Source organism: Habropoda laboriosa, unplaced genomic scaffold, assembly GCF_001263275.1.
Source record: "Habropoda laboriosa isolate 0110345459 unplaced genomic scaffold, ASM126327v1 scaffold718, whole genome shotgun sequence".
NCBI classification, from domain to species: Eukaryota; Metazoa; Arthropoda; class Insecta; order Hymenoptera; family Apidae; genus Habropoda; species Habropoda laboriosa.
In genome coordinates, this window is record NW_017100942.1 from 731,761 (window position 1) to 743,048 (window position 11,288).

The 11,288-nt window shown below is 41.7% G+C and overlaps 1 protein-coding gene across 4 annotated transcripts in view; it reads right to left on the bottom strand.

Moving 5' to 3' along the window:
* LOC108577664 (poly(rC)-binding protein 3) overlaps positions 1-11,288 on the bottom strand; it is a 181,617-nt gene that overhangs the window by 4,506 nt on the left and 165,823 nt on the right. For 3 of the 4 annotated variants that reach the window (XM_017940852.1, XM_017940853.1, XM_017940851.1), the window contains 2 exons: positions 10,382-10,661; positions 4,069-5,061 (listed from right to left, as the gene is read on the bottom strand). In XM_017940852.1, the coding sequence (XP_017796341.1) occupies positions 4,683-5,061; positions 10,382-10,661 (659 nt within the window). In that variant the 3' untranslated portion in view covers positions 4,069-4,682. Of the gene's footprint in view, positions 1-4,068; positions 5,062-10,381; positions 10,662-11,288 lie in introns of those variants that run through there. The other variant, XM_017940854.1, reaches the window with a different exon arrangement.

Sequence of the window (11,288 nt, forward strand, 5' to 3'; positions counted from 1 at the left end):
TAGATAGATATATTGTGTACACAGAGATGTTTTCGTCTGTGCTACAACACGCGAGAGACACCGCTGCGATTGATGTCGATTGCAACGAGGAGGGTAGCAAACAGAGGAACGCTCTGCGTGAACAGGACACGCGACAATCTTACATTTACTGTTTATCGTAATTCTGTTCTTTTTTTTTGTATTCTGCCTTGAAAAATGAGGAAGAAAAAATATTTCACCGTTCACCGAGATTTCGTTTTCTATCGATCGGTGGTCGTTCTTGGCTGGATTCGGCTCAAATCGATTGATAGGGGATAATTTCGAGGTCCGAGGGAGATTCGTGATATTGGTGTGTCTGTTGTGAGTTTGGAAGTTTTAGTCGTTTTTCGATTTCAATCAACCTTTCTTGGAGGAAAATTTTAAGAATGTAAATGTGAGCAATTATTCGCACTTTTAATGATCGGTAATGTAATTCGTGATTTATTTAGAAAGATTTTCAAAATTTGTCTGTTTCTGAACGAAATTTTGGAGTAATTGCTAATTTTGTCAATATTTCGATCTTTTGGTATTCATTCTTTTTCACTCAATATGCCAAATAGAATTTACCTAATTAATGGTTCGTAGCATGACTCACAATTTATTTACAAACATTGTTAAAATTTGCTTCTAAACCAAATTTTGGAAATTTAATACTAAATCGCTAACTGCAAATCCCTTAAGCACCCATTCTTCTCCACTCAACATACCAAATAAAATGTACCCAACTCTCCAAGTATCCAAAAGAAGCAACAAAACAAACTCACTACCGCCTAATCCCAATTACAAATCACCTAACACAAGCTACATTTCTTTCCCCGTTTCTTTTTTTCATGATCCTTCTCCCAACACACACCACTGTCGCAGGTCCCCATTCTCGAATCTCCCGAGATCCCGTATCGTTCGATTTGTCGCGGATCCTCGAGCCTAGCGTTCCACGAAAGCCGCGGCTAGCTTTCGTCGAGGCTCGTTTCTAAAAGGAGGTAGCAACAATAAAATGCAGCATACCAGAAACGTGGTCGCGCAAGGTACTACAGAATTAGTCTCTCCTCTCCAGGGAGGAGAGGATGAGGAGGCTGGATCGATGGAAACGTATAAATAACGAGAGAGTACTGGGCGCAAAAGCAACGCGCGCGTATTTTCCACCCGAGAATATTCTCTCTTTAACCCTCCTCCTTTAGAGAAAAAGAAGAAAAAAAAAACACTCTTCTATTCTCAAAAATACAACAATTTCACTCCAACAACGATAAAGTAATAATAGCGCATTGCGTGACCTCGTTTCCTTCCAAAAAGGTAAACCAAAATATACAGTTGATCGTCTTTTCCTTTTTACCCCCGTGTGTGTTTCCCGTTTTTTGCTCATCGAAGTGTTTCTTTTTTTTTTTGTTTTCGTCAGGTTTGTTTGTTTTTTCTCTTTTTTCTTTTTGTATTAAACACGCCTAGCTTTATTTAACAAGGTGAGATACAGGGTAGCTAATGTCTTGTTAAGCACACAAGCTCTGCGACATCGTTTATAAGAGACCAACATACAATTGAAGACTAACATTACCTACAAAATCCTGTGTGTATACTCTTTGAATCTTGATATATTCTCGTTAACCTCCCTTTTTTCTTTTTTTACTCGCTCGACACGATGAGAGAAAAAAAGAATCGATTTAAAGTTCTCATCGTTGCACCTTTCTCGTTCATTCTGTCTCTCTCTCATTGTTTTTTTTTTGTATTTCTTTGCACTCGCTCTCTCTCTCTCTCTCTCTCTCTTTCTCTCGCGCTTTACAGAATCTTTGTTTCATCATCGATTTTTCACGAAAATCGCCGTCAACGTGAGAAATCATTATTGTCTCCAAGAGAGAACCAAATACATATGTGTGTATACATACGGATATACTCGTATATACGTACATACACACACACGTATATATCTATATATTTATGGGGCGAGACTATACGGTATACAGAATGTGAAACGCAATATGAAGTATTCGTTACTCTACGGGCTAACACTATCGTGTCCACGATTCATCCAAATTCATCGATCGACGATCGATTCTTCTTTTTCCCTCGAGAATTGATATATTCAGTATAATCTAAGTCTTTTATCTTAAACGTTTACTTTTCAACGCGTTCTATGGATCTCACCACAGGCAAAGAACGTTTTCTATGTTATATGTAAAATACAATTAAAAAAAAAAAACAAAAATGATCTAGGAAAAGAGATCTCCAAGTAGCAAAAAATTCCTCCTTATTTTTACACAATGATATATATATATATTCGAACACGGGAGTTACTCAACTTTTAGTGACGAGTGTTTTCCTCTCAGATGATTCGTGATCACGATGATGCGTGTACGAGCGATCTATCACCCGACGATCGTAAATCTACACCCGCTCTCGATCTCTATGCAAAGGTGTCTCCCCTCTTTCTCTCTCGCTTTTTCTCGCTACGAACTAGAAATTGAGCACACAAACATCGATCTGGGAGCTCCTACGCAACCGATCGTCGTTTAAAAAGAAAAAAAGATCGACGAGTTCTCGTTCGACCGGGCGTCTTTTCCTCCCTTCTCCGTCGAGATTCTCCGGATACGATTATAATTACTACAAACCTCGCACAATTCGTTCGTATTCCCGGGTCTCTCTAAACTCCCTCGAGTCACACTCACACGCACGCACGGAACTCGGGAAGAAAAGACGATCGGCGAGGCAACGATCAACGACTTCGTCACTCTTGGTCGAAGGCGAACAAAAAAGTAAACACGATCTTTCTGTCTATTCTTTTATACCTCATGTACATGTACACGTGTCTGTGTGTCTTTGTATATGCAATGCTTGTGTGGGCGTGTATTAAGTGTGAACAAGTGTTTAATACGTATACGTATCTAAAATGTTAGTTTTTATTTTTTATTTATTTTTTTTTTCTTTCATTAACGCTAATTTAATTCTGAACTCGCTGGGAGAATCGTTACTTTCTTCTCTCTCTCTCTCTCTACATACATGTATATATATATATATACACATGTAAATCTATATATACATATACACATATAATCGAGCCGCGTTTCTTCTCGCGAATATGATTACTGTTCTGCTTTATTCGTATATAATTATCATCATTATCGTTACAATAAAACGACCACTATCGGTAAATCGATCGATTATTTTATTACTCTTTTTTTTCCGTTTTTTGCTTTATCTTCTCTCGTTTACTCGTATATCTAGCGAATACAATGTCTTCTCTATGATCACCGACGCCCATTGAAAACGCGCGCGTTACCTCGGTTCGAGGTACTTCTCGCGATAAGCTCTCTGCGATTATTCCTCAAAAACTGTTCTCATCTCTTTCTCCTTCGCTAAACACCTCTCTTCTCTGTCTTATCGTCGCGACGAAACACCTCCGGAGCAAGCGTCCGGTGTCGTTACTTTTCTTTTAAAGCACGATTACATGATTACGTGTACACGGTGCATCTAAAACAGGCCATTTTCAGCTTCTCGAGTTTTCTCTCCCTCTCATTCTCAACTCTCTCTCACACCGCGCGCTCATTCTCTCCCTCGATTTTCTTCCACGTGTAAAGTTAAAGACATAATTGAAAAATAAAGAAAAGATGAATCGTAATAACATATAAATCTCACACTCTCATTTTCTCTCTCTCTCTCTCTCTCACACACACACACACACATACACACTCACGCTGCCTTTATTTTATTCATTTTTTTTTCTCGTTTTGCCGTATCTCTCTTTCTCTACAAAATCGTTTGCCCGCACACTCGCCTCGTTTCTCTCTCTTTCTGAATTCAAGTGGTCGGCTATACAGCTACAAGAAAAAATTACATCGGAATCCCCTAAAGCTAGTATGAGAAGAGCTTCTTTTCATTTTCTGCTTCAAACATTAATCAATTAATAATTCATCATCGTAAACTGTATCATATACATATTATATGTATACATATATATTTATATATATATATTATAAAAAAGCCGTACGGTATCAAAACGCGATACTAGAATTCTCGAAAAAGGAAATACAGACAGCCGAACGCTGCTTACTACTATCAACGATTAGGAAAAAAAATTCCGGGTAAAACACGCGAAGGATAGAAACGAAAAACAGAGTAGAATTTCCATCGTCGACGAGCTAACACATGTATATGACCAAAGTTTCCCCAGGCTCGGTGGACGTGTCGCGCTCCGTGTGAATGTCCGAAAAGACTTAGCGTCGGATCTGGCCCGTGTAAAAAAGTTCCCTTCCAAAAAGACAATAATATCAAAATTACGAAAAAAAAAAAAAAAGAAAACAACATGTTAAGAAACAATGAAGAAGAAAAAAAACAAAGGTTCGAGCCGCGACAAAGAATCTTCTCTTTGTCCTCTCTCACCCTCGATTAAAACATATACGAACGTGGTAAACGCGTGAAACGGTCTATCAGGCGTGTGTGTGTGTCGTCCATGTGAATAAATCAGGTTTCGGTTGTTTGGTCCGATCCTCGGCCAAGTCTTGATCCCCGGACTCGCGCTACCCTGGCGTCCGTACGCACTTTTCTCCGATGTAAATCTCGTCGTGTTCCGTGTATGTATGATCATAGTGGCGGTGGTGGTAATTGTGGTGGTGATGAGTAATGCATGTACGTGTAATGATCTCCCTGTCGCGTCTCTCCGTTGGCTGTCCGTCACTGGCTCAGTACGGGTTGTACTTGGTGCGCTCGGATTTGAATTTGCTGCTGTCGGTGGCTCCCGGTGCGCCAGGGCTACGTAGCCTCGGCGTGAACTTGTGCGACCGGTGCACGCCGGTTGTCTGGACCGGAAGCGCGGATGCAGCCGCGCCAGCAGCACCACCTAGCAATTCCGTGAGTCCGCCGAGGGCGGTGAGGCTAGATAGGGCGTTGAGGGCGCCTGGCTTGCTTAGCAGCTGAGCCAAGGGAATGGCGCTGGCCAAGGGAGAGGCAGTGGTAGTGGTGGTAGAGGGAGAAGCACTGGCCCCGGATGCCCCGGGAGTGGTACCGCTGCCAGGGGTTTGGGTATTTTGGGCCTCTAGGTTAGCTTTCTGCAGTTCAACACTGGGGAAAAGACACAAAATGTAAAAAGGTGAGGGTGGGAACGTTCCTCTCGTATAAAAACAGTAGTATTTTTTTTTTTTTTTGTGTAAGGTGGCGTGGTGTGTGATTTTGTATTTGCCGAATACGGTGTGTACGAGTGAGAGGTGGGTATTTGAACGGCAATATATGCAGGAACCGACGGAAAAATTTTGAGGGACCCAAACGACGGGGAATCGAACCCGCGACCCTCGGGTTGGCAGGCTGGAGCTTTGGCGCGCTACACCAACGACTCCCTCGCTATTTTTCGTGGTCGGTTTCCCTTTTAAGGTATGGAGATATGGTACGTATATCGTGTGGCTTCTTTTGTTTTTAATTATCAGATACTGTGTTTCTGTGTGTTTGATAAATGAACAGAGAGAAGAAGATGAAGAAAAGAAAGAAGATAGATAGGAAATGAAAGGTGAAACGAGAAGACAGATAGAAAAAGAATGTTGTTACATCGATTAAACAGAGAGATAGATTTGACAGAGAACGTGGTTGACAGTGGTGGTGGTGGTGGTGGTCGCTAAGTGTGATATATATTGGATGAGAGTTAGAAAAAAAAAAAAAAAGTAAAGAAAGAAAAGACATCGAGTCGCAAAAAGGTTTTCAACAGGCTTCACAGAGAGAGTTATGCCACAGGTGTGTTCTATGGAGCGTGATACTCTCACGTACACCGGCTACGTGGTTGTTCGTGGGCTTTCGGGGGGCTAGGGCGTGTGGGGGAAGAGTTTTCCCGGCGTCGGGACGTGCTCCAGAAGGGCAACGAGAGAGAGACACCGTGGACCGACCACACACGACCGTTCCACCGTCTGGCGTCGTTTTTCGACTCAGCACGGTCACGTTTTGTCGGTCGCGTACACGATGAAGCCTCGAGGATCAAGTGGAACGACGTCCTGACGCCGGTTGGCGCGCTGCGGGGAGTTCTTAGCCGTCGAAAATGGCACGTGTACTCGTTAACGAAACGGATATCTCGCGGGCAAAATAGAAATTTTAGCAAAATTTCCAAATATTGAAACCTTCTAATCGAAATTTTCACGAATACACGACAGCCATTCCTCTCCGGCTCAGCAGAGCCATAATCCGTTTGCGCATGACACACACAAGACAGAGAGTTCTCGATTCTGGTACAGAAGAAAAAATAAAAACAAAAAAACAAAGCGACACAGGATATATACTTCTGGAGGATATAAAAGTAGCGATGTGATTTTCTTTTTTTTTTGTGTGAAGCAATATATGTCGTCTCTTCTTGAATTTCGGTATCGTATCAAGGATACTTTTTCTTTTTCTTTTTTTTTTGGCGGAAGCGGATCGAACGTAGCATGGCTCTGCGAGCTTTCACTGAAAAGCGGAAATCAAACTAAACGGGGCTCGGCACTTGCACTCCGCCGCGTGAACGAACGATATTATCAGAAACTGTGCGAGACAGTCTGCCGATGTAAACGATATACATATAGATACAGATAGAACGCTGATTTAGCAAATCGTAATTGGCTCGTATATCAAAACGCGCGACCGGACAGGAAACGGGATTGGACGCGGCAGAGTGCAGGTCTTAGCCACGGGAGTGCTGCAGGGGAATGATAACACGATACGTAATAATTATGACGACCAAGTTTGTGAACAGGTACAAGAAGTAAACAATTCTTTTTTTTTTCTCTTTTTTGGGGGGCGGTTGGGGATGTATGGTGAGATATATATATATATATATGTGTGTTTATATATATATACTCGGTCGCTATTTTCAAATGCAGTAGTATAAAATATATATGAGTGACAATCTGGAATAAAATATAATATGGATTATAAATTTGTAAAAAGGTGGAAGAAACAGTGTGAAAAGGGGTTACGATCCCGCGTTCAATGGCGGTTAAATATATCAATTTACTGGACACTCGGTTCGTATTTTTCTCGTGCTATTTCGAATTTGGGGGATGAATAAGACGGGGGGTTCTTTTTTTTCTTTTCTTTGGCGATTGTTTTACTTTTTCATCGAACGCGTTTTTCGACCGTCTCGAATCTCGTCGACGACTACGTTAGTAAATCGTTCTTTTCTATTTTCTTTTTTTTTTCTGTTCTTCTTTATCGGTTTTTTCGAGAGTGTCGCCATAAAGAATTATTGTAAGATGTATATTAGTCCCATAGCACGATAACTACATGTATATATTATAAACGGGGGACAAACAGAACTGCATCCGTGGACGTTCACTGTTTCAATAAGACGCAATGATCAGCAGCGAGGAAATGTAAAAATTAAAATATTAAAGATGCGACTAAGAGATACTCCTGGCGAAGTAAAATTTAAGGAACGCAGTGAAACGCTTCGTTCACAGATGATTCTTCGATAGACGATAATTTAGGCGACACTGAATTTTTTTTAAACACCTTAATTGTCACATTTTAATCGAATTTCAATGATATCGTCGGTCTGCTACAATTAACAAACCTGAGTTTTTCAGAAAATCTATTACAAAGTGTTTTTTAGCAATGAAAATATATTTTTCCCTTTCACAATTTTGGCAATTCTTTTTTACCAATGAAAACATACTTTTCCTTTGCAATTTGGCTATTTTTTTTTAGCAATGAAAAGATATTTTTCCTTTGCAATTTGGCTGATATTCTCTGACTCTCAAGGTTCTCCAATGAAACACACGATTAATCTCCCGAAACGAAACTTTCATCGATCACTATTCAAAATAACAATGAAATTGAAAAAGATCCTTCGCCAGGAGCGATCTCGATCGAGAAAAAGAAACTCTGGATCGTCGAGAACCGAACAATATCAGTAGGGTGGATTTGTTAAAAAAAAAAAAAAAAAAAAAACAAAAGGAATACTGTAGTGATGCATAAATTGCTGTATATAATATATATATATGCAGGATACTCTCGGGGATGAAAAAACTCGTCTAATTATAAACGGACCGACAAACAGTTGCTGGAATCGTTCGACTAAACGTGTCGTATCTGTCATCGTGATTGGTATATATATATATCGATAATATATATTTTCCCCCAAAGAAATCTCTTGTTTTTTTTCTCTTTTTTTTTTTTTTGCTTGAAAGGACAGCCAGCGACAATATAGGAAACAGATGTTGAGCGGAGTTGTGTCTGCAGGATACTCAGGGTACTGGACCTGGAAAGCAGGACCTGGAAACAAAGGATTAAGATATCCTCTTCCGTCGTGGGCAGACGAAGATGTCTTCCGGAGAACTCCGCGTGTAGAACGGGCGGCGAGAGGATCCCTCTGTTCGCGGTCGCTGCGACGTCTTCTCTGGCTATGTAACCTTACTTCACTACGAAAACTCTTTTCCTCACCTGTTTCTCGCTACGAGAGAACCGAGAGGTGGCAGCTCCGCGGCAACGCGTTTTCCACGCAAAGTTCAACGAGGCTTTCCCTCCGTTAACAAACATCCATTATTGTCTATCAATCGTGCGAACCATTTTCCCGCCCAGAAAACACACCGAGCCGCCGGCACCGCCACCTCTTTCACGGTATTTCACTTCAATCTGGCGTCGACGCGCCGGTCAAACAACCCCCTTTTCTCTCTCTCTCTCATCCCCGAAACAATTTTTCCTCCTCGTCGATGAAATTTTTTCACACAGCGGAAACTTACCGATTCCTCTACACCTTCTGTACGTAACGAAACAGGTGTGCATTTCTTTCTCTTTCCTGGTCTGTACACGGAGAATCGGTATACAGAAAAACGTTGCAACAATGCGATTGGACGTGAAATTGAAGATGCTTTCGAAGGATCAGATAAGATAGTACAGAGGAATTTCTGTTGCGCCCGAGTTATTCGAAACCAGCACGTCGCCGCCAGAGACAACAGTAACAATTAACAAACATGAGATAATGGGAGGTGTGTCGCGATCACGGCAATTCGACTAATTTCCCTTTTAGTCTCGCCGAGATCACCTTCGAGAACACCGAAAAGGCTAAGAAAGGTCAATTACGGGAGGAACGAGTATAACACAAAAAACAGGCGAATCGGGGTTTTGTTGTTTTTCGGTGGGTTGTGGGCGGGGTTTTCGTTAAACGGGGGCTGGTTCGGGGATGTACAGTGTGAAAAAAAGAATAAATAAATAAACGTTACTACACCGGCGACATTTATCACACAAGATCCGACGATCTTTCGGATCTGATTCGGAGAAAGAAAGAATACTATTAGAGTACAGTTAAATATGGGACTCTTTTTTTTTTTTCTTCTTCAAGGGTGGTGGTGGGTGGGTGGTGGGTGGTGATGTGTCGCGATTAATCGCAAAACGTAGCCGGGACGAGTTCGACATGTAACCGATATAGGGAACAATGGAAGAATTCTTAGAACAATATCTCCTCGAGAACAGAGAGAAAACATGAATCTGATCGGAGGGAACGTTGGACGATCCGTTACAGGCTGTTTCAGAAAAGGTGTTTCTGTATTTACATGGAGAATTTCGGAGGACTTGTTGAGAATTACTGGCGAATGTGACGAAATGTCGCGGAGATTGTACCGGGTAAAACACGTTGTGATTGTTTTCAGTATGAAAGTTACCCCTTTAACGTTTAGAGGGCCGTAAACACAAACTTGGACGCATGTAGGTTGTTTATAAGTATGAATTTTCCAATGGAAAAAACACGACCCTCTAAAGATTAATCGTAATACGATAGACGAAGGATCTTCGTGCTGAATTAACCCTTTCGCTACAGAACGCTCGAGATAAAAATTTCTCGCTGTGCACTTGGTATTCAATGGTGAGATAAGAACGAAGGCAAAATCAACTGTCTCGTGGAAGTGAAATTTCTAATTCCTTCAAATTTCTAATAAATCGCAGTATTACACGGGCGTATGTGCACGCTCTTTCTAATAAATTGCAGTATTACACAGGCGTATGTGCACGCTCTTTTTAAACAAGTAGTTACTTCAAAATCACCTTCTAATAAATTACAGTATCATACAGGCGTACGTGTACGCTTCTCGTGAACGAGTAGCTACATTTAAAAGATCCACCCTGTACACTCTCTTCGCAGCGAGAAGGTCAAATCGATCCTAAATCTACCGTCGTCGCGAAATGAAATAAAAATTACAATTTATATCTCTGAGAAACAACACGTATCGACTTTACCGGTAAATTCAACGATACATCGTCGATTCTGCTTTGTCCAACGAAAGTTACTTCCATCTAATTACGAACACGCGTTTGAAACATCCTGTACTGTAATTATTTTCACGTATCCAACGTTCCCCGTGGATCGTTGTTTTTCTTTCGATACACGGCGGGCAGAAACCGGAGCGACATCAAACTCCGGCGCCACAGTACTCACCTCATGTTGATGAGATACTGTGCCAATGCCACAGCGTCCGGATTTCCGGTTATAGTGATCGTACGATCGGTGGCGCCGCCCTCTCTCTCCTCGCAGTTGCTGATTCTGATCATTGCGCCGGAGATCTGGCGTATCTCCGCGATCTTGGTGCCACCTTTGCCGATGATGCAGCCGATCAGCTCGTTCGGCACCGACATCTCGTGCGTCTGATTGTTCGCCGCTGGCTGTTGCCTGTTCGTGTTGCTGGTTCGTAATTGGCTACCAGCGAGAGCCGCCAGTGCTGTGAAACAAAAGATTTCCGGGGTTTGTAAATCGTGTCTCGATCTGTTCGAGTGTTTTCGCGTGTTTCTTCTAAGGTCTTCTGCATATTGAGATTGACGTTTGTGCATTTTCACGTTTGTTAACACGTCGACTGCCATGGGGGTCACCGGTGACCGGCACTCGACTTGGCTGCAGCGCCGTTGCGGGTCACCGGTGACCGGCGTCGCGTAATAAAAAATTCATGTTGGCGCCATGGGCAAACCAGGTAAAATGCGCGCGGCAGTCAACGTGTTAACCCTTCGTGGTCTGAATAGTTCAGTTAGCCCGCACTCACAAGGGAACTTCGGTAACCCGAGGTGTCCGATTTTTTTGAAACTTTGTGGGTTTGTAGGGGACCCAATTTCGGTTCTTCGGGGTGAAAACAGCCCTTGAATGAAGATAAGTGTACCCTATTTCCCTGTATATCTTTAAAACTATAGTAGATATAAAAAAATGTTTATAATAAAAATTAAATGGCTTTTTATGCCTTATAAGACTGTGCTATTAAATTAATGAAAATTCTTTTTTTAAGTAAAAAATCTACCGTTGTGAAAAATTTTTCATTTTCTATCATATCGAAAAATATATCGAAAGGGCAAAGGGTCAA